This window comes from Tenrec ecaudatus, chromosome 4 (assembly GCF_050624435.1).
Source record: "Tenrec ecaudatus isolate mTenEca1 chromosome 4, mTenEca1.hap1, whole genome shotgun sequence".
Taxonomy (NCBI): Eukaryota; Metazoa; Chordata; class Mammalia; order Afrosoricida; family Tenrecidae; genus Tenrec; species Tenrec ecaudatus.
The window spans coordinates 143,804,384-143,828,599 of NC_134533.1; the positions used below are offsets into that span (position 1 = coordinate 143,804,384).

The 24,216-nt window shown below is 39.5% G+C and overlaps 1 protein-coding gene across 3 annotated transcripts in view; it reads right to left on the reverse strand.

Annotated features, from left to right (window-relative positions):
* Nucleotides 1-24,216, reverse strand: part of NCK1 (NCK adaptor protein 1) — a 65,798-nt gene that overhangs the window by 17,621 nt on the left and 23,961 nt on the right. For all 3 annotated transcript variants that reach the window (XM_075546872.1, XM_075546874.1, XM_075546873.1), the window contains exon 2: nt 635-878. In XM_075546872.1, coding sequence (XP_075402987.1) covers nt 635-860 — 226 coding nt within the window. In that variant the 5' untranslated portion in view covers nt 861-878. The remainder of the gene's footprint in view (nt 1-634; nt 879-24,216) is intronic.

Sequence of the window (24,216 nt, forward strand, 5' to 3'; positions counted from 1 at the left end):
TTCAACAAGAGGGGGCGCATCTTCCAACACTGTTTCACTGCTATTCATAAGGATTGTCTGTGGCTAATCCCTTTAAGTGGACAGCTTATTCTATCTTTCAGTACTATATCTGACAATGGTTCCCCGTTACTCATAATACTTTTTCCTTCAGTCTATTCTTAGTCTGGAAGCTCTGCTGAAGCCAGTTCACTGTCTGAAACCAGTTGACCTTCTGTGACTCTGTTTAAAATATTGGTGACATAGCTTCTAGCGTCACAGCAACTTGTAAGCCCCCACAGTACAACAAACTGAAAGATGAGCGGTTGAATTGAGACTGACAGAACCCCTGAAGCTATGTATCTTACTCACTCTTAAAATCTAGAACTTGACTCACACCTATGGTTCCATTTTTAAGCAATGGAGAGGGCTAGAAGAGGTACAATAGCACAAATTCAGAAGGCAGACAGGGTTAGACAGGGAGAAAAAAATGAAAATACAAAATAGGGAAAAGTAGGATGAATTATGTTACACTGTGACAACTGCAATCAATGACATCAAAAAAATGTACAAATTTTTGAAGGGAAAACTAAGTTTATAAACCATCATACAATTCACAAAAAAGTTAAAACCCATCATAAAATTCACAAAATCTTACCTAATGTATCCTTGAGGTTTTTCACAATAGATGCTTTCCGAGCACTGTTTTTCCTTTCCACGTAGTTAGAAGGCACAAAGCCCGTTTTATTCATGGAATTTCTAACTCGCCACCAGGACTTTGAATCATCCAAAAGCCATAATCTTTCATTCTTCTTGATGTCCAGCTCTTGTTCTTGTTGGGCCACATAATCAAACTTGGCTACTACCACCACCTCTTCTGCCATCTCTTAGCAGCTTCAACACTGTAAACACAAAGAAAAACGCTTTACTTAAGGGTGAAGTATAGTCTATATATTTTGCATGAATCGTACCTAAAAGTAACTTCCTTGCTTGTCAACACTCTAGAGGTCTTGTGCACAATAGAGGAAGTTACTTTGAGAACGAGGGTCACCTGATCTGATCACCTCACAGCATGTCAAAGTTGAGGACTGCATAAAGATGACAGGAAATAATCAACGCATTTGAATTGTAGTGCTGGAGAAGAATATTGTACAAACAAGTCTGTCTTGGAAGAAGTAAGGCTAGTGTGCTCCTTAGAGGAAAGGACGGCGGTGCTTCTTCTCATGCTTGGTAAAGTAGAGGGGCAGCATGAACGAGGAAGGCGCGCACCGAGATGGACTGACACAGCGGCTGCAGCAATGGGCTCAAGCATATGAGCAGTTGTGCAGATGTTGCAGGACCAGGCAGTGTTTCCTTCGGTTATGCATGGGGTTGCTGAGTTGAAACCAACTCAGTGGTACCTAATAGCAACAGTTTATCTAAAAACCTTAGGATATTACAGGGCTGAAAGCAAAATTGCAGGATCAAAAGTATAAGTGAAGAAAAACTTAAAACAGACGTCCAGTCGTTGGCAAAAAACTAAGAGGCTACACCACGGAAGAGTTACAGAAATCTGCATATAACCCCACTTTGACACTATGACAGAATATAGATTCATTAATGCAGAGTAAACTCTTATTAAAATGAGCTAACAACAACTTCAATGCCAAGCATAACTGCTGGAGAACTGTAAGATAAGCAATTAGAAGAGCTAACACAGGCCAAAACTCGTAATTATTCGAGTTTCCACCAGCTAAAACAGAGAAACCACTTGGGAGACAGAGCACTCAGGAGAGAGCTCCAAAAGGGCACAACTTGGAAGTGGGCCCTCAGTCTTAGAAAGCCTGAGCACTCAAGTATGACTAAAATCAAGTCTCTAAAGGACCGAACTGATCCATACATGGTTTAACTACCAGAACAAAGTCCAACACTATTTAAAAAGAGGTAATAAAATCTAGACATACACAAATTATTCTTGCCCAGGCACACCCAAAAAACCCAAAAAACCTAGAACCCCAACCCCACACCCACACCCCAGAGAGAAGCACAAAGAGAGCACAACAGATCAGCAAGAGAACAAAGCAAAGACGCCCCCAAGGAATCCTGAAAATAGACTTCGGACTCAGAGACGCAGAACTTGGCACATCATCAGACTTGATTGGAAAGGGTTAGTAGACAGACCGGGAACTATTTAAAGTCCTTCCCCCTCAATTTTTTTTTTCTTGCGTCCTTCCTTTTTTCATGTCTATCTATATAAGATAGACAAGATAAGCAATTCCGAGGGAAAAACAACAGGACTGATGGTTCCAGGAAGTAAAGGGGAGAGAGGGAGTTGGGGAAAAGAGAGGGGGGAGCCAACAAACCCAGGGACAAGGGAACAACAAGAGATCTAAAATTGACGGTGAGGAGGTTATAGAATACCTGATGAGGTTTGGTCAAGTGCAATGTGACTGAGAGCCGAATGAAAGCCTAACATGATAGTGGGGCAGGAAAAAAGTAAAAGGAATTGAGGAAAGAACTAAGAAGCAAAAGAAATTTATAGACACATAAATATATGTAAATGTATTACTATATAACAATAGGGATATAGGTCTTTGTACATATATTTATAAGTTAAATTTTAAGGTAGTAGCAGATGGACATTGTGCATCTACTCAAGTTCTCCCTCACTTTGTTCTAATAACCTGGCATACTGTGATGCTTACCTTCCCCAAGTGATCCCTGAAGACAAAGAGAGTGCATAAGCAAATGTGGTGAAGAAAGCTCATGGTGCCCGGCTATCAAAAGATAAAGTGTCTGGGATATTAAAGGCTTAAGTTAAACAAGAAACCATCTAACAGGGAAGCAACAAAGCCCACCAGTCTGTATGATGACAAAGTCATGATGGGATCAGGCATCAGAAGACCCAAAACAAACAATTATATCAGCCAGGGTTGGAGTGAATAGCCAAAGCCCACCTGTGGACAACTGGACATTCTCTCACAGAAGGGTCACAAGGAGGGGACGAGCCAGCCAGGGTGCAGTATAGCACTGAGGAAACACACAAAATTCCTCTAATTCTCCAATGCTTCCTCCCCACCCCACTATCATGACCCAGTGCATGATTGGAGCATTTACACTGTTACAGATGAGAGTTCTCAACTGCAGGAATCCAGGACAGACAAACCCTTAGGAACAATAATGGAAGTAGAAATACCATGAGGGTAGGAGGAAGGGAGGGGGAGAAGGGAAGACAGGAGGAAAGGATCACAATGATCAACATATAACCACGGTCTGCCTGTATAACGCCCCCTCCAAGGGGACGAACAACAGAAACATGGGTGAAGGGAGATAGCAGACAATGTAAGATATGAAAATAATAATTTATAATTTATCAAGGTTTCACAAGGGTGGGGGGAGGGAGGGGAAAAAAGAAGAGCTGATAACAAGGGCTCAAGTAGAACGAAAATGTTTTGAAAATGATTATTGCAACACATGTACAAATGTACTTGATACACTTGATGTATGGATTCTTATACCGCTGCAAGAGCCCCCAATAAAATGATTTATTAAAAAAGCTAGTAGATATGCTAATAAACAGAAAGTATGGCTTGAAATCACCAGGGATTAAATAGTAATAAACACAGATGTGTTAAAGATACAAACTAGATTAAAACAATTATGTGCTCTCAGGGATCTAAGAACTTATATGTAGATAGAAGATTTTAAATGAGAGGCCAATTGGACACAATGTCAATGAGACTAATCTCCCATACAGAATTACAAATAATTTATGTGGGAGCTCTCCCCTTAATCCCAACCCTTTAAGTGTGGTGGGGCTGTGCAAACAGACGTCTTTCAAAGAGTACGATACAGAAAGAAGGTAGAGTAATTTTCAACGGAGAAATCTGACAAACATAATCTTAGCCAAGTGATCAATTTAATTTAATATTAACAGTGATTAAACATATTGATACTATATACTTTTAATAAGACTTGATGAGAATGGCACTATCTCTGTGATCTTCTACCCCCAAATTTATATAATCCCGGCTCCATCATGAATAAGTGAAATCAGAAAAATGAAAATCAAAGTACATTCTATAATTCTTCAAGGTCATCATTAGAGAGCAGACTCTTAGAAACTATCACCCCTAAAAAGCGCCAAAGAAACATGATGAATAAATGTAATATACTCTTCTGGATGTAACAATGAACAGAACGTCACTACAGTGACAAAAGGTTCTATTCAATAGTCTTAATTTATATTGGGGGATGGGAGGGCTGTTCCCAAAAAGTTCATGAAAAAGTTCCATTATCTTTCAATTCAATTTTTAAAGTCCCCTCATAGGTACCTAATTTTACAAAACCAACAACTTGTTCATAGCAAATACTTTTCTCAACACAAAAAGCAACTGTACACATGGACATCTCCAGATAAAATACCATATTATACTCCAGTATAAGCCGACCTGAGTATCAGCTGAGACATGTAATTTTACCACAAAAACTGCATTTAAAAAATGTGCTGAAAAAACTCAGGAACTGGAAACACAGGGAATCCAGGGCGGATACCTTCAGGACCAGTGGTGTGAGTAGTGATACTGGGAGGGGGGAGTGGGTTGGAAAGGGGGAACTGATTACAAGGATCTACATGTAACCTCCTCCCTGGGGGACGGACAACAGAAAAGTGAGTAAAGGGAGACGTCGGACAGGGAAAGATATGACAAAATAATAATTTATAAATTATCAAGGGCTCATGAGGGAGGGGGCAATGGGGAGGGTAGGGAAAAATGAGGACCTGATGCCAGGGACTTAGGTGGAGAGCAAATGTTTTGAGAATGATGAGGACGATGAATGTGCAAATGTGCTTTACACAATTGATGTATGTATGGGTTGTGATAAGAGTTGTATGAGCCCCTAATAAAACGATTTAAAAAAACTCAGCTTATACACGAGTATATACAGTAAAAAGAAATAACATTGACAATATCTGTAGGAAGAGACCGTGGAGAATTCTTACTCAATATCAGCAGTTAAAACCAGGCCAAAGGCTGACTATGGAACAGACCATCAATTGCTCACATTAAGTACAGGCTGAAGTTGAAGAAAACTAAAAAAAGTTGACCAGAACCAAAATACAGCCTTGAGACTATCCCACCTGAATTTAGAGAACATCTCAAGAACAGATTTTGATATATTGAACACTAGTGACAGAAGACCTCATGAGCTGAACAAAGTAAGAGGTCACGGAAAAGAAAAGAAAGAAAAAGATCCATGTGGATGTCAGAAAAGACTTTGAAACTTGTCCTTAATTGTAGACTATGTAGCTAAACCAAATGGAATAAATGATGGGGTCAGGGATTTAATAAAAATTCAAAAGGCAGCTCGAGAAGACAAAGCTAAATATTATAACAAAATGTACAAAGATCTAGAGTTAGAAAACCAAAAAAGAAGAACATACTCAGCATTATCTGAAACAATGAATTCAAGAAAAAGTTCAAACCTTAAGCTGCAATACTGAAAGATTCTATGGGCAAAATATTGAATAATGCAGGAAGCATCAAAAGAACATGGAAAGAATACAGAATCACTGGACCAAAAATCACTTGTAGTCATTCTATCATTTCAGGAGATATCATATGAGCAATGGTGCTGCAGGAAGAAGTTCAAGCTTCACTGAATACATTAGCAAAAACCAAGGCTCCAGGGATTGATGGAATATCAATGGAAATGTTTCAACCTTCTGATGAAGCACCAAAAGTACTCACTCATCAATGCCAGGAAATTTGGAAGACAGCTACTTTACCAGAAGAGACCCATCTATGTACCCATTCTAAAGGTGGCCCTACAGAATGCTCAAACTACAGAGTGATATCACTGACAGCACATGCAAGTAAATGCCTGCCAACGATCATCCAACAATAGTCACAGCAGTACATTCACAGGAAGCTTTAAGAGGTTCAGGATGGATTCAGAAAGATATTGGTGATATCAGACGGATCTTGAGAGCAGAGAATAGCATAAAGATGTTTACTTTGTGTGCTATTGACTATGCGAAGGCATTCAACTGTGTGGATCACACTTACGCATAACCTTAAGAAGAATGGGAATTCCAGAATACTTCATTGTGCTCAGGAGGAACTTGTACATGGATCAAGAGGCAGTTGGGGGAACAGAACTAGGGAATACCGCATGGTTCAAAATCAGGAAAAGTACGCAACAGGGTTGTATCCTCTCACCATACTTACTCAACCAAATCACCAGAGAAGTTGGATTATATGAAGAAGAATGTGGCATCAGGATTGGAGGAAGACTTATTAACAACCTTGCTTGCTGACAGTGAAGAGGACTGGCAGCGCTTGCTGATGAAGACCAAAGATTGCCATCTTCAGTATGGATTAAAACTCAAGGTACAGAAGACCAAAATCCTCACAACTGGACCAAAAAATATCATGAAAAATGGAGAAAAACTTGGAAGTTGTCAAGGATTTTGGCTTCACAATCAATGCTGATGGAAACAGCAGTCAAGAGATCAAAAGATGTGCTGCACTGGGTAAATCTACTGCATGAAAAGGAAGGATGCTGCTTTGAGGACCAATGTGCACCTGACCCCAGCCATGTTTTTTTTGACTACCTCATATGCATGAGGAATCATTAAGGAACTAGAAGAAAGTTGTATGCTTCATCATTGCTACTCTGTACCCTGTACACCAGTACACATAGGAACTGGAAACACAGGGAACATAGGACAGATGAACCCCTCAGGACCAGTGGTGAGAGTGGTAATAACGGGAGGGTGGAGGGAAGGTAGGGTAGAAAAGGGGAACCGATCACAAGGATCTCCATACAACCGCCTCCCTGGGTGATGGACAATAGAAAAGTGGGTGAAAGGAGAAGTCAGACAGTGTAAAACATGACAAATTAATAATAATTTATAAATAATCAAGGGTTCATGAGGGAGGAGGGCGGGGAGGGAGAGGGAAAATGAAGAGCTGATACCAAAGGTTCAAGTAGAAAGAAAATGCATTGAGAATGATGATGGCAACAAATGTACAAATGTGCTTGACACAATGGATGTATGTACAGATTGTGATGAGTTGTACGAGCCCCCAATAAAATGATTTTTTAAAAGCAAAAGAAAAGAAAATTGGTTACTGAATAAAGAAGGCCGATAAATAATTCAATGCACTTGAATCGTGGTGCTGCAGAAGAATGATGAAAAGGAGCTGTCATGGAAGAAGGCCCGAGTGCTCTTTAGAGACAAGGGTGGGAAGACTTCTTACATACTTTGGACATAAAGTCAGGAGAGATCAGTCCTTGGAGAAGGATGTCATGTTTGGTAAAGTGAGGTCCTCAAGGAGATGGAATGACACTGTGGCTGCAGCAATGGGGTCTGGCACAGGAACAGCTGTGAGAATGGCACAGGACTGTGGTACATATGGTCACTATGGGTGGCAAACAACCCATGACACCAATTAACAACAAAAACAATATCTGTACTTAACAGTGTAGTTTCTTAATACATAGGTGGGTACAGCAACATGAAGAGAACTGACCAGTAAGGTGAATCTAATAGAAATATATGAACATTACCTTTAGCATTTAGAAAATACAGAAGAAACCTACACATAAATCTGTGCAATTACTTAGCCTTAAAAAAGCCTCAATAATTTTCATGTAATTGGTATCCTACATATTCTATGACAAACAATAAAAAATTTTTCAATACACTTTTTATTGTGATAAAGTATCTGTAACATAAAAACTGCCACTTAGTTATTTTTAGTGTAAAAGGCAGTGGCATTAATAATATTCAATTACTGTGCAACCAATACCAATATCCAAAACATTTTAATTGTTATATTTTTAAAATTTTATGAGAATTAAATCTTATTTTTGCAATTTCTAGACATTGTTCAATGACATAGATTACATTTTTCACAATGTGCTAACATTTTCATTACTTCCATCATCCATTCTGATTGTTTCTGTTTCCCAAATCTAATTTCCGTGTTGATCTATCTTCCCTGCATCCTCTCCCACCCACCTCCACCTAACCCACCCCTTGTAACTTTGGGTTAGGATAAATGGTGACAGTATAAGCATAGTACTCACAGGTGAAATAATTTATTTTCTTTCACTTGGCCAAAATGTGATTTTAGGAATGGTTTGGGTTCTAAGTTAAGAAGCTATCCCAGAGGAAGTAGTTCTCTTATCTCTACAGGCCCAATGAATTTTTTAAGAACTGATTTTTTCCTACAGTTTTTTTCTCCCATTCTACCCAATATCATCTATTTTGTCCCTGGTTGGATCAAGCACAATATAATTCTGGTTTCAAAGTAGGGAAGGCTGTGGTTCATGTAGGCCACAGGTTCCCAAATTTAATTGGCCTATAACTCCCTTTTCAGAATAAACAACATAAAAATACTCAATCCTCTAGCCCCAGCAATAATCTTTAAATATATACCCTATAATCTAAGATAATGTATAAGCATCTGCTTTCGCAGCTCCCCTGAATCATACTAGCACCTGCCCTGGGGATAGTATCACCCACTTTGGGAAACAGTGATGTAGACTATTAGTCCTATAGACTATTTCTTCTTTGAGTCTTTGGCTTCCTCCTTCATCGTTGTTCTGAATGAGGACACACCACTATATCTTATATCTTGAGTGGCTGCTTGCCATTTCCAAAACTTATCCATCCCCACTCAGTCACCCATATTAAACAATTCTTTCTCCTCATTGCTTCCTCCCACCAATCCCTGATAATCTATTTCTTCATAAGACAGAAGTCTAAATGTACCACAAGTAGAGTTCCAAATGCACAGATTTATTCCAAACAACACCATTTTAAACATGTCTCTGCATCAGTGGCTATAGATAGGTTTTCTTAGTAGTACACTCATCATAGTCTCATGAAGGTACATTAAAATCACACTTTTATTTTTTGCTCAGTGCTAATATTTTTTCAGTCAAAACTCACATGGATTTCTTTCCAAGTCACTGAAGCTTTGCACCAAAAGTCTGTGGAATGTGACCCACCTAAAACAGCAGTTTGGGGTTGGAGCAGACATTTTAAGAAGGTTGGGAGATTTCCAAGGCCAGTCAAGAAAGAAAGAAAGAGAAGATCATCAGTTTTTATGAATGCAGAAACTATTTGAAGTATAGAAACTGGTAGAAGGCGGCCAAAGTAATTATCACTGATGTGTTATTACTGAAGCTGGAATCTCACATGGTTCAACGTTTCCAATTTTCTTTTTTGATACTTTTTTCGCCTCCAAGAAAAACCTTTTCAACAAACCAGAGCAAACTCTAGATTCCATAAACTGTCCATAAACGAAAGTTTCCTTGGAAAGGACAAGATGTCTACAAGAGAGCCAACATGCTGAGCCTCACAGAAGCATGTCTCTTTTCTAATACGTGAACTTCTGCTGAGCCCAGCAGGGACTGGTCTTGGTGGCAGTTCTGGCAGCAGGTTCAGTACAGCAGGAAAGGCCTCTTGGCAGAGTCTAGCAGTCCAATTAGCGGAAGCTGCTGCTGCTGCTGGCCTGGGAACTGCCCATACCTGGGTGGTCTGTACTGTGTCGGTTCAATTTCTTTTCCTTTCAGGATCTTCCTTCCCCCGCCTTCTTTTTGTTATCTGAATCAGATGGGTTTCTGGGAGGGACAGGATCCCACATTCGGCTCTGATTGTGCTTCTGCTTATTCTTCTTGGGAGGTTGAATATGCATCAGAGACAAAAGCCAGCCAGCACGGTCCCTGTGATAGGATTAAAAGAGCCACCAAGAATAGGGGGCTATTTCCATGAGGGAGCAGGGGCTGCTGTTAAGGTGGGAACCAGGCAGATCAATCATTCCCGGCAGGTCAGGTAGGAATTACTGAGCTTCTCCTTTACCTTCTTTCCACAGAATTTATTATAGGCGTGTTCCAGGTTGTAGTGTGTGATCAAATTGGTGCTGCCTGTTAGCTCTAGGTTTCCGGGAAGTTCCCACATCAGGTAGAAGGGGCGAGAACCCACTCCTGATTTGTCGGCGCCAGGAGGCGGGTGGGACTGTGTGGAGGAAGCTGTGGGGGAGGTGGCCGAGCTCCAAAGAGGACCATGAAGAAATTCTCCATTGTACCCTCAGCCCGGGCAGAGCCTAGGTATCTCAACATTTCCAATTTTACGTAAGCATCTTGACATTAGCAGGTCAAGTGGGGGCCAAAAGAGGTGCACAACAAGCTGACTCCTCCAGAAAGCTGGAATCTGCTGAAACCGAGTTTATGGAATGAACTGGGACCAGGAAAGAGTCTTGAGTTCACCAATATAATCCAGAGTGCAAGACAATCCAGTCAAAGCAGTGGCTTCCAAGAGGACCTGCTGGGTCAGTTGTATTCAAGGCAGGGAGGTCGGCTCAGGGGTTTTGGAAACTGTTTGCATAGTTTGATAGAAGGAATACTAATGGTGCAACGAGGTAAACACTGGAAGTCCAGTAGATCAAACCCATCAGCCACTGTGGGGGAAAAAATGAATCTGTATTCCCATGGAAATTCATTTATCCCAGAATTACTCCCCCACCCCACCCCCCATGAATGAACTTGACACTTTTGTCAAAAACTAACTAGTCAAAGATGCAGGGATTTGTTTCAGTACTCTCAATTCTATTTGGGGGAGTCTTTATGTCGATCCTTATGTCCATACAACAGTTTTGATTACTGTGGCTTTGTGATAAGTTTTTAAATCAGGAAGTGTAAGTCTTCCAATATTTCTTTTATTCAAGATGTTTTTTGGCTATTTAAAGCTCTTAATAATTTCGTTTGAATTTTAGGATCCAATTTTTACACTTGAAAAAAAATGGCTGCTGGAATTCTAACAGGCATATTATGTTAAATCTGTAGTATTGATAATCTTAACAAAAACAAGCCTTCCAAACCAAAGTAAGATGAAGTGTTTGCAATCTAGCTCCTGAGTATTAGGGTTTAGTTCTACAAGTTCTTCTGCATCAGATTTACCCAAATCTATTGTTTGATTCCTTGACTGCTATATCCATGAATATTGATTAGTGGTCAAAGTAGAATATAATCATTGAAAACTTCCAACTTTTCCCAGTTATTATAATGTTGCTTATTAAACCAGGTGAGTTAGTTTCTTCATATTCAGGTATCATCCATATGGACAGTTTTTGAATCCTCATTAAATGCTGTAATTTGTCTTCATTTCTGAACAAGCAAGGCTGTGTAGTCTGCATATTGCAGGCTGTTCGTGCATCTTCCTCCAATCCTGTTCAGGTTCTTCTTCATATAGTCCAGCTTTTCAAGTCAACTCTGCTATACCTCTTTTTCTAATTTTGAACAATGTATTTTCCGCTTGTTTCATTTTTAAGAACTGCCTCTTGAGCCACATGCAGATTTCATATGATCAGAACTACGTATTGTAGAGTACCTATTCTTTGTTATCCCTCCAACTTGCTATAACCAATGCAATACCTTCACATAGTTGCTAAACTGTAGGTAAACATCTTCCTGATATGCTTTCAGGCAAGATGTTAATACCTTTTATTCCACTGTCCTCTTTTGAATTCAGTTCGAATAGTTTGTCAGTTTCTGCTGTTGCAGTCACTCACTGATCAATTTTCTTCAGAATCTTGGTAGCTTGTAAAATTAATGATATTTTCCCATAATTTCTGCATTACATTAACTTTCTTCAGAATGGGCACCAATATGGATCTCTTCCATTCAGTTGATCAGAAAAGCTGTATTAACACATACAAACAAGTGCTTCCAGCTTTAGTGTTCCACCAATTCCTGCAACCTTGGTTTATGTCAGTGTTTCATCAGCACTGCTTGAATGTCTTCAGTTCAAGTACTTCTTGATCATATGCTATCCCCTGACAAAGTTGGACAGTTAATAAATTATTCTTGATACAATGCCCGTGTATTTAGTTTTGTTCACGAGACCTAGATCATTCAACTCCCCCCTCCCCTCTGAATCCTTCAGTAAAGCAAATTAAAGTTTGTATTTTCTCTTCAGTTCTTTCAGCTTGAGGAAAGTCCACTGTGTTCTTCCCTTTGGGTTTCTAATTCCAAAGTTTTATTTATTTCATCGTCATGCTTTACCTTGTCTTCTTACGTTGTCCTTTGAAATTTTTGTTCAACTCTTTTAATCATTTTTTCTATTCACTTTTATGACTGTATGGCTGGATCAATACCAGTCCGGCTTCTAGGAGCAAGTGACCTTGAATCTCCCCCACCTATGCGGAGCTGACCAGAGCTGGCTGAAACAACTAGCAGCAAGTGGCCTAGAATCTCACACACACACACCTGCGGAACTGACCAGAGCTGGCTATGTAACCTGTCAGCAGCTTTGCAAGTTTTTTTTCTTTCTTTTACTCACGGCCCGTTTGGCTCAGTGCCTGATTTGTTCGCGACCCAACGCTCTGCACCCAGCACGAACACACCTGGAACCAGGAAAACACCTCACATTCCAGAAACCCGGACATACCTGTATCTCCCAATCCCTGACTACTTTACCTTATATGGACTCACATATTCCCCAGCTATATAAACACCACTCCTATAGTTTGGAGTGCAACTCCCTTGGCCATCATGGGACTTCGCCCAGGCTGGGGTTTCCTCCCTAATAAAACCTGTTTGCTCTAATTCGACTGACTTGGTCTCTGGCACCTCTCGACCATCATACAATGACCAGTGGGAAATATGAAGTGCATTCATTCATTTATTGCCTCTCTGGTATCTTGGGATGCTAGTGTCTTATTTAAAGTACTTACTAGTGTCTGATGGGGTAATTATAATTGTTAATTGTGTCCAATCATTGTATTGAAATGTTACCGTTGAACTGGTACATGCTCAAGGTATGATTGTAACTTTTCTGTCTTCTGTACAAAAAAGTAAGCTTTATAAGTATATTTAACTTTCCTATGTGTTATTTGGAATTTCATTTTTTATGATGATGATACAATTTTCAAGTGAATAACTGAATTTAAAGCAGAATAAAGTATAAGCATACGTTGAGGGACATACTTGACATGCTGCATGTACACTTCTTGCAATCTTTGGGGACTCTCTTCTGGTTTACATGTTGTAAGTTGTTCTTTCTTAATAACAATGACTTCATTTTGGTTCCCCCCCCCCAAAAAAAAACATTCCTCTCTTTTATAAATGGACTCTTTGAAGGATAAAAAAATTATTTCTTTACCCAAGAGAGAGCTATACAGTCTGAGGAGGAGGAATGTGAGGAAAATGTCTCCAGCAAGCTTACTCATCTTATGGAATCTAAAGCTCATTTTGATGAAAACGTGACATGGTATTTATTAGATGGTGATGAAGCATCTGCTAGAGCAGAAGAGTTGAATTAGATAATGATGGCCACGATGAAAGTAAAGAAAATGAAGGTGTAAATGGTGACAATTTCTCTTACCTGGAAAATATCAACCCACTTCAGCAATATGGTAAAGTTGACCAATAACCTTAAAGATGATTTTTAATGGGGAGGGAGGAGTCTGCATTAGAGAGAAAAAATCTGAAAATGATAAAGGATCAAATAAATCTTTATATGAGCCAAAGTGTACATGATGGTATAACTTATTGCCTTCAAATCGATTCTAAATCATAGGGAGTCTACAAGTGTTCTTTTGGGTTTCTGCAGTTGTAAATCTTTAAGGGAGCAGAAAGTCCCATCTTTCTACTGTGGAGCACCTGGCTGGTTTGAACTGCTGGCCATGTAGTTAGCAGCCCAGCTTTTAACCTACTAAGCAACCAGGGATCCTTATAGAATGCTATAGAGTGCAGGAAATTAGAATACCAAGTAAAAACTCACAGGCTACAATGGAAAATGAAAAAATTATGCTAACTGTTGTAAACAAATTGATAAGACATCCATATCATGCTGCAGCTCAGACATTATTGGTCTAGTGATACCCTCTCTTGGGTGTTACTTCTGTTGCACAATCTGTTGACTAAACAAGATTAAAACACTGGCTGAGAACATACACTGCAGAGGACAGCACTGAAATTACAGCTCAGGGAGAGGGGCATGTCTGATCAGAACACACAGGAGCAAATGAAGGGGAAGAGAGAGTGGAGCACATCCTGGCCCACCAAACCCCGAGGATGATATTCCTGCTCAGAGCATCCAAAGTACAGAGTGGGCCATAGGACTGGCCCCACTATGAGACATAACTTCCCTCACTGAACCATAGCACTATGGAGACAACACTGGAGACATAGTGCAGGAATTGCGCCCAATCTGACCCACCACACTGAGGTGAAAAATTAAGGGTGTGCAACAGAACAGCAAGGAGAACAGAGCAACGAAATCCCCAGGGAATAAAAAAAAAAAAAAATAGACTTTGGGGCCAGGGTGTGGCACTCCATCAGTCTTGACTGGAAAATACTCCTAAAGGTCAACAAACAGACCTGAACGATTTACAGGCTTCCCGCCCCCCCCCCCCACATTGGTTTTGTTGTTGTTTTGTTTTACTCTGTCTTGTTTTGAGGCATTTTAATATCTCTGCAAGTCTACCTAGATAAGATAGGTGGGATAAACAATCTGGAGGAGAAAACGGGACCAACGGTTGGGGGTGGGGGGCAAAGGAGAGGGGGAGGCAGGGCAAAGGAAGTGGGTGTTAAATTCAGGGACAAAGGAACAACAAGTGATCTAAAAATTTGATGGCAAGGAGGATGTAAGAGTAGGGCTTGAAGAAGGGCAATGTAATCGAGAGGAAGTAATGAAACCCAAATTAAGGCTGAACATGATAGTGGGACAAGAGGAAAGTAAAAGGAAATAGATTTAAGAACTAGGAATCAAAGGGCATTTATAGAAGTCTAAATACAGGCATGCACGTATGTAAATAGATTTATATATGACGATGTGGAAATAGATCTATGTACATATAAAGGTTTAGTATTTAAGGCAGCAGATAGACATTGGGCTTCTACTCAAGTGCTCCTCCCTCAACACAAGAACACTTTGTTCTATTAACCTGGCATTTCATGATGCTCACCTTCCCGACATGTTTGCTGAAGACAAAGCAGTGCATAAGCAAATGTGGTGAAGAAAGCTGATGGTGCCTGGCTATCAAAAGATACAGTACCTGGGGCCTTAAAGGCTTTAAGATAAACAAGCAGCCATTTAGCAAGAGCAACAAAGCCCACGTGGAAGAAGCACACCAGCATGTGTGATCACGAGGTGTCGATAGGATCAGGTATCAGGCATCAAAGAACAAAAAATTTTATCATTGTGAATGAGGGGAAGTGTGAGTGGAGACCCAAAGCCCATCTGTAGGCAACTGGACATTCCCTTACAGAAGGGTCTCAGGGAGGAGACGAGCCAGTCAGGGTGTAGTATAGCCCCGATGAAACATCCAACTTTCCTCTAGTTCTATAATGCTTTCTCACCCCACTATCATGATCCCAATTCTACTTTACATATCCAGCTAGACCAGAACATGTACATGGGTACAGATAGGAACTGGAAACACAGAGAATTCAGGACATATGATCCCCTCAGGACCAATAACGTGAGTAGGACGATACCAGGATGGGAAGGGGAAGGCGAGGAGAGAAAGGGGAAACCGATCACAACGATCTACCTATAACCCACTCCTGAGGGGACGGACAACAGAAAAGTGGGTCAAGGGAGACAACAGTCAGTGTAAGACATGATAAAACAATAATCATTTATAAATTAACTGGGGTTCGTGAGGAAGGGAGGGAGGGGAGAGGGAGGAAGGGGAAAAATGAGAAGCCAGTATCAAGGGCTGAAGTAGAAAGCATATGCTTTGAGAATGATAATGGCAACAAATGTACACATGTGCTTGACACAATGGATGGATGTACAGACCCCAATAGAAAGATTTTTTTAAAAAAGAAAAGAAATTGGGCAAGACCATACTCTGCAGTGACAATTCAAAAGCCATGAAGAATGTCCATTTAAAGGCCATGAACAATGGAGAACTGGCTACAACCAGCTCCATAAAATGCAGTTTTTAATGCTCTCAAAAGTCACCTAAAAGGCATATATGTGGAATCATGTGTCATGGCTGTTGAAGAAAGCATGGCATCATTCAAAAGCCATTGATAAAACAGTATACTGTCACTGAGGCCTGTCAAGCTCAGGTACAAAGTCTGACTGGTGCTTGTAAATGAGTTTCATTATTTACCCTGGGGGAAAAAGTACAGGCAATGAATGACTAATCTCTCCCTTGGTGACAGGGTTGTACTGGACTAAGTGATTCAAGCAATTATTCTCAGAGGCTCAATGCCTTCAACATTTTTTTCTTATATGACTGTATTCTGTAGGAATTGTGTCACCGAATGACATGATGGGGCTACGAGAAATGATTAAGAAGATAAATTAGACTTCAGAGAATTTGTGTCAGACAAAAGGATGTGTTGGTTCTAAAATGGCAAGCCAATAAATCTGTGATAATTTTGTCAATGTTCCATAAACCGAAAAATATCATTAGTGTCAAAACAAAGAACAAAGATGGTTTTTCCTTAATAATTCCTTGCTCAAGAGCAAGTACAGAAAACACTACAATTATGAGAGGAATGAATTGATTCAACTGGAGGTGCCAAAGATATGCAATAAAAGGCCATTTGGAACGTTCTCAAATGGTAGGATCCATCACATTTTCTTATTAAACTCGGCATTGCAAATGGTTTTACGAGGCTTTAAATGAATTGTAATAACATGAACAGATGTGTCCAGTTTCCCTTCAGGCTCATTCTCTTCAAGCAAGCAGCTTACTGTGGGATTAAAATCAAAAGCAGGGAAGACTCTCCTTTCTAGTGAAGAACAAGCCAGGAGAAAGTGAGGTATCAAATGATGAATACTACAACAGGTTGGACAGCATGACCTGTCAAGAGGTCTAGAAGGTGATCTAGAGAATACAGCACTGAGGAGGATTTAAATAATGATGACAAGTGGCCCTTGCAAAGTGGCTTTACTAGTTAGACTATGTTTCAAAAGGTTTCACAGTATAAAACTGCTACAACAAATTTTCCATGCCTTTCACCAACCCTACTACCAAAGTCCAGTGGAACATAAGTGTCTCATTTAATATTTAACAAAATCCATATGGTGCAGTGAGTTAAGCAATGGACAGCAAACAAATCTATCAACTCTTCCCCATGGAAGAAAAGATGACACATCCTTGCTTGCTTAACGTTTGGAGGACTTGAAGCAGTTGCTGATAAAAATCAAGGATTGCAATCTTCAGTATGCATTACAACTCAATGTAAGATGACAAAAGTCCTCATAACTGGGCCAATAGACATCATGACTGTGTTAGTCTGGGTACAGGAGAGAAACAAATACAGGGAGAGTCATATGTGTTTAATATCAAAGAGTAATTGTACATTAAGAAAACATCCCAACCCAGTCCAGATCAAGTCCATTAGTCCATATTAGCCCATATGTCCAACACCAATCTATAAATTCCTCTTCAGACTCATGCAACACATACAATGGCACTGAGCGCAGGAAGATCACAGGTCAGTGGGTGGGAAGTCTTATGGATCCAGTGGTGGTGGAAGCATCTCAGCCCTGGCATGGGTCTCACCATCTCCAGGGCTCTGGCTCCACTAGCGTAGCTTCCTGTGGCTTGTCACCAGGAATACGAAGCAGAGAGAGTATGTGTCCCACCTCAAGGGAGGAAGACGGGAGTTCCCAGAATCTCAAGGGAAGTTAATGCCCACACAGAGACCTCATTGGCTGCGACCTTATTGACAGGCTAGACCCCACCCTTTGCAAGTTGACAGATTATGTAACTGCCACAACGATAAAAGAAGAAACATTTGAGGTCAAAATTTCAACTCTCGTCAAAGTAATAGTCAAGAACTACAATGACATAATGCACTGGGAAAATCTGTTGCATAAGATCTACTGGAAGGATTAAAGAGCAAAGAAAGATGTCATCTTTAGGACTAAGGGGTGCCTGACCCAACCCGTGGCATTTTCAATCCACTCACATTCGTGTGAAAGCTGACCAATGGACAAAAAATGACCAGAGAAAAACATGCATTTGAATTATCGTACAGGGAGAAACTATCAAAAATCCACAGAGTAGCAGGAAAAATGAACAAATTTGTCTTGGAGGAGAGTACAATCAGAATGTTCCTTCAAAGCAAGGATGATGAGACCTTGTCTCATGTACTCTGAACAAGTTCAGCAAGAGACCAGGCCCTAGAAAAGGGCTTCATGCTTGGTAAAACAGAGGAAAGTAGAAAAAAGGAAGATCCTCAATGAGATGGATTGATAGTGGCTGCAACAGTGGGCGCTCAAACGTAACAACTGTGAGGATGGCATAGGACCAGGCGATGTTTCCTTCTATCATACATAGGGTTACTGAAGTCAGGGCTAAATTGATGGCCCATAACAACCACCACCCCTCCAATGATGAGATTTGCTAGAAGCAGAAGCAGCCAGTCGATTTAAATGAAATTTCCTCAGGGTGTACCAGACCCAGCATGTGAAAATTGGACACTGGAAATAAAGAAAACTAAAGATATTGTGGTGCCATAGACTAACGAAAATATCCCAAACTGCCAAAAGGGCAAATCTATCTGGTCTTGAGAGAAGTAAGGCCAGAGCATTCCTTAGAAGCCAAGGAAGTTTAGGAAACTCTGGCGCAGAAGAATCTGGATGCTTCTGTATGTTGACTTACTTTATACTCTGTCACTTTGCTGAATCCTTTCACTCATTCCAGCAGTTTTCTTATTGCATCTCTGGAATTTTCTACATCTAGGATCATGTCATAAAAAAATAGAGTTTTACTTATTTTTTTTGTTGAGTTAACTCAAAACACAATGCCACTAAGTCACTGATGACTCACAGTGACCCCCTGTGGATTTCCAAGACTTTACCTGATTATGAGAGTAGAAAGCCCAGTCTTTCTCCTACAGTTACTGCTAGTTTTGACTGCCAACCATGCAGATTGCAACCCAACTCATAACCACTACGCCACCACTACAAAGCTTGTTCTGACTAGAACTTCAGAAACTGAACAGAAGTGGTGATAAAGAACATCCTTGTCTGGTTCCCATTCACAAGAGGAACATGTTTAGTTTTTCTCTGTTGAAAATAATACTGTCTTTAGTTATTAGAGGTCAGAGCATCACACTTATTTCTAAGATTGTTTCTAAACTAAACAAGATGTACTCAGGGTCATCCTTTGGCTCTCCTGGACTTGTGCCCATTTTCTTCAGTTTCGATGTAAATTAGTCCATGAGCAATTGATAGCCTGTTTTGCAGTTGGCTCCTGAATTTGTCTCAACTGTTATCACGCTTCTCCATTATCTCTTTCCACAGATACAGTTGATTGGATTCCTATGTACTTACTCTGCCTACAAAGTTCCATGTGTATAGAAAAAAGTACAGCAAAGCCTGCAAAAGCTGGAACTTGTATAAGAGCAAAAATTTAATCAAAGGAAAACACAAATATTTTCTACTACTAAAAAAAAAAGAAAAAACCTTACTATAAACAAATTGATTCGGATTCATAGTGACCGTATACATAGTTTCCAAGACTATATGTAAATCCTTTGGGAGCAGACAGTCTAACCTTCTCCAGTGCAGAAACCACCACTAACCTTGAGGTAAGCAGCCCAACAGTGCTTACATAGTCTGAACTACAGAACTACCAGGGGTCCTTTCCACCAACAGAGAGCAATAAAAAGGGTAGGATACCTCTTATCAAAGGCCGAAAACGGCAAAACCTAGAAAAACTAGGCAGTCCCATTGAGTTGCAGCTCTCAACTGGTTTCACTGTTGTTTTTTAAATTATTATATGATTGCTGTTGTAATTTCTCTCACCAAAGCTGTATTGTCAACTACTTGATAGTTCTGTTTCCAACTTTTGCTTCCAATCACTAGTAATTATCAATGCCTCAATTACACACTCGATAGTTTCAGACTTTAGCATGTTGTAAAAAACTTCATATCTTTAATTTTTGGTATTCATGGTTGATACATAAATAATTTGAAGAATAATAGTCACATAAGCTTATCTTCTTTGTAGGCATATAGATATTACCTTGTCATCAGAAGTATTGTATTTCATGCATGGTAGAATGTTGGCTTTACTTAATTTGTCTCTTGCTTTCTTTTAGCCAACGTGACCAATTTAAATTAAGTGAATTCACTAAACTTTGATTCCTCCCAGACTTGTCAATTCTATTTTCTCCTACAAAGCTTGAACTCACTCCCTGTTTCCAATTATAATCATGATACTGGCACTTGAATGTTCCTGAACCCTGCTCTTGCTTTTAACTAACTAGGTTATTTGCCCCCAATAATCCAGGAGCCTCCCCAGCCAGTGTTCAATGACCTCAATATTGATTTTTCTTTATAGTACCTGAACTGTCCTATTTTGATCCACATTGCCTGCCTACCTTGCTCTCAACTATTAAACTCTTCATAAAAGAAAGTTTAATATATTGAACTTTATTAAGGCTGACAATGTTGTTCCGAGACTAGTAATAAAAGACTAGTCAGATTAGATAAAAAATATTTGCAAATCACACATCCGACATGGGGATGTTTAATAAAAAACAGAAAGAACTCTTAAAACTCAACAACTAGAAAACAAATAAATGGGTTGAAGGGAAGAGTAATACATTTGAACCAATATTTTTAAAAGATATATTGCATAGCATATATTTTATGAGACATATGAAAAGACCCTCAGCATCATTTGTCACTAGACTAGTGGAATGCAAACTGAAACCACACAGTGATACTACTACATATCCACTAAATAGCTTTATAGGAGTGCAAAAACATTCATTGGTCTGTCTCAAACATTGAATAGACTTTAAAAAAAACAGACATGACTTCTATCATTGCCTAATACTCATTCACTGAGCAGATCTTCCAAATGTAGGTATATGTATTATCACATTTCATGTATTTTCTAGGTACTCCAAAATGAAGAGAAAATATCTTTGTAGTGTTGGCCTTGTGGATACCCTTAAAAGGTCTACTTTAGGGAAGTTTAGAAAAATCACTGAACTAAATAAATGATTAATACCAAACCTAAATACATATTTTCTCAAACTACTTTTATGAATTCATTAGGTATAACCATGAGACTAACTTTGCCAAATCACCTTATTAATCATATTGTACCTAATCTGTAAATTCTATAGGAATGTACTAAGGGAAGCTTTAAAAAGTCTGTGGGAAAATTCCATTTTGAGTTCCCCTAGTATTTGCAGTGAGTGGTATATGGATTATGGTAAACACGATGCTTTTTAGCAAGCCAGTAGCTATATTCTGGGGAGAAATTAGCTTGTGATAGGAAAAAAAAACTAAGAGAAATATCTCATGGTAATATAAATGCAATACTAGAGTCTGCTGTACTTTAACAGAGAACTTGTCAGTTTCCTGTTTCTGATAAAAATCAGCAAAGTGACAATACCCAAGTGACTAACTCCGGAAGTTTGGGTGGGCTGTATAATTTCAATAAACAACGACGGGAAGAAAAAAAATCAAGAAAAAAACCCAACTACACTTCAATATAAGTAATACAAGATGACAAGACAATTCATAATTTTATTTTATTTCTTAAACCGCTACTACGATCCTAAAAAATAATTTTAGCTGTTGAACACACATACCAATAAAACAAGGATAAAGATCCAACCACTCAGAAAACAAAAAATTATACTTGAAAAAAGAAAGATTTTTCTGAAAGTATAATTTTAAAAAGGTCCATCTTCTCCTATCCACTATTAGTAGTGTCTAGGATATGACACACCACAAAAGCAAACATTCTGCATGTAACAAATTCATTTACTTTATTCAGTCAATAAATGTTTCACTCACACTCACTGCCACCCAGTTAATTCCGACTCATGATCACTCTATAGGTTAGATTAGAAGTCCCCAATAGGTTTCTGAGATTGTTAACTTTTTTTTTCTTTTGCCAAAACCATCTTATTGGGAGTTAATACAGATATCATAGTTCGAAAGTTCAATCACATCAAGTAGTATTGTACAATTGCTACCACAGTTTCAAAACATTCTCTTCCTTATTGAACTTTGATATCAATTCCATTTCAGACACACACACACGCCTCTGGACCAGATTATAACTTCCAATGAAATAAGGGAGCCTTAGAATTTAGTATACTTGTCAAACATTTGGGTTTATTTCTGTACTCTGAATTATATTCCTAGTATTCAATTATTATACCAGTACCAGGTTGTTTTGATTATTATACCTATACACTATATTCCCAGACTGCAGGAATAGCAACATGGACCTATGAGAAACTCACCTTTTCAACACAAATACGGCTCTATGTCATGATCCCTGTTCTGTATGTTGGTGTCTTGAGTTTTTTTTCAAATTATTTTATTTTCTTTTGTTTTTGTTTTGTGGTGTTGATCTATATACAACAAAAGCAGGTACAGGGGAATAGTAAGAGTTCTAAAATGGACTACAAGAAGGGTGTAGTTTTCTGGGTGTGTCTAACCAATCAAATTGTCTGAGAGGAATTACTGAGAGGTGAACAATAGGCAAGCAAAATAGGAGGAAAAAACAAAACCCAAGATAGATAGATAGACACATGTGTATAGTTGTTTATTTATGTATATTTACGAAGGGGTACCCCCCCAAAAAATGGAAAAAAGCTCCACTGATGTGACAGGAATAGTGCATTTGGAGTTTGTTCTACCAGGTCAGACTGTTCATCAATCTTTCTATTTAGAAGTTCTAAAACGATTGCCTAACAGTGTGTGACAAAAAAGGCCTGATTTGTGGCAGACAGGGTATTGGTTTTGCCACCATGACAGTGCACATGTTAATGCAGCCATCTCAGTGCACCAGTTTTGGCAACAAACAGAATGCCTCTCTTGGCCCACACATATCTTGATCTTGATCCATGTGAATTCATTTTGTTTCAATGAATGAAAAGGGACATGAAAGGACATTTGACGACAAAGAGGTAAAGAAGAAAACGAGGGAGGTTCTGTCAGCCATCCAAACAGATGGCTGTTTAATTAAATGTTGCCAAGAATGGAATCGCAGATTTGACAAATGTATGAAGTGTAATGGAGAGTACTTCAAAGGTATCAAGGCTGTTTTGTAAAGAAATTTGAAATGCATAGCTTCGAAAAAAATTTTCAGTTTTTTTGGGCCCCCTCATATGTAAGTACAACAAGGAAACAGATGGGCTTTGGGCTGCTACTTAAATCTTACCTCCATACAGGTAGGGTTTGTTCTAATGTGGCACTGTGATACTCTGGGGTCTTAAAGGCTTGGAGTTAAACAACCAGCCATCTAGGAAGGAAGCAACAAAGCTCACATGGAAGAAGCACACCAGCCTACATGATCACAAAATGTCAAAGTCAAAACACATGCATCCAAATTGACATGAAGGAGATGGGATGTAGTGGAGACCCAAAGTCCACCAGCATGAAAATTGGACAGTCCCTCTTAGTAGGGCCTCACAGAACAGAGGATAAATCCAGGGAGCAGTGTGGCACTGATAAACCACATTAACTATCCTCTAGTTCTTCCACCCAAGTACTAACCAGGCCCAACCTGCTTACCTTCTGAGATCCAACGAGATCGGGTGCGCCCATGGTGTATGGCCATAGATCCTCTAGTTCTTTAAAGTTTTCCTTCCCTTATTACTGTGGTTTGTACATGATATACTTCATTGGTCAGGTTAGACTTGTGTAGTATGTTCATTTGTTCATTTAAGATATCTCAGTACATGATAGTCAAAAGAGAGGACCCCTTAGAGACACTGACAGGAGTGTCAGTTCCCAGAGGGTACAGAAAGTGAGATGGGAGAGGGGAGAAGAGGGGAGCTGATAGCACTGATGATTGTACAGCCCACCTGATGGGATTGAATAGCAATCTGTATAGGAAGGGAATGGACATACTGGAACGGGATGTCAATACAAATATTATGAGAGAAAAGATCAAATAAAATCAGGATATGTAAATCCCACTTTATTGTTGTCTTTCTCCTGGAACTCTTTTAGGGCAGTGGCTCTCAACCTTTTAATGCAGTGACCCTTTAATGCAGTTCCTCATGTTGTGGTGACCCCCCAACCATAAAATTATTTTCGTTGCTACTTCATAACTGTAATTATGCTACTGTTATGAATTCGGTGATCCCTGTGATAGGGTCATTCGACCCCCCAAGGGGTCACGACCCACAGGTTGAGAACCACTTTTAAGGATTGCATTGCCTCTGTAAATCACTGAGTATGATTGACATCCTAACAATATTGTCTTCCAACCCACATATATGTGAAAC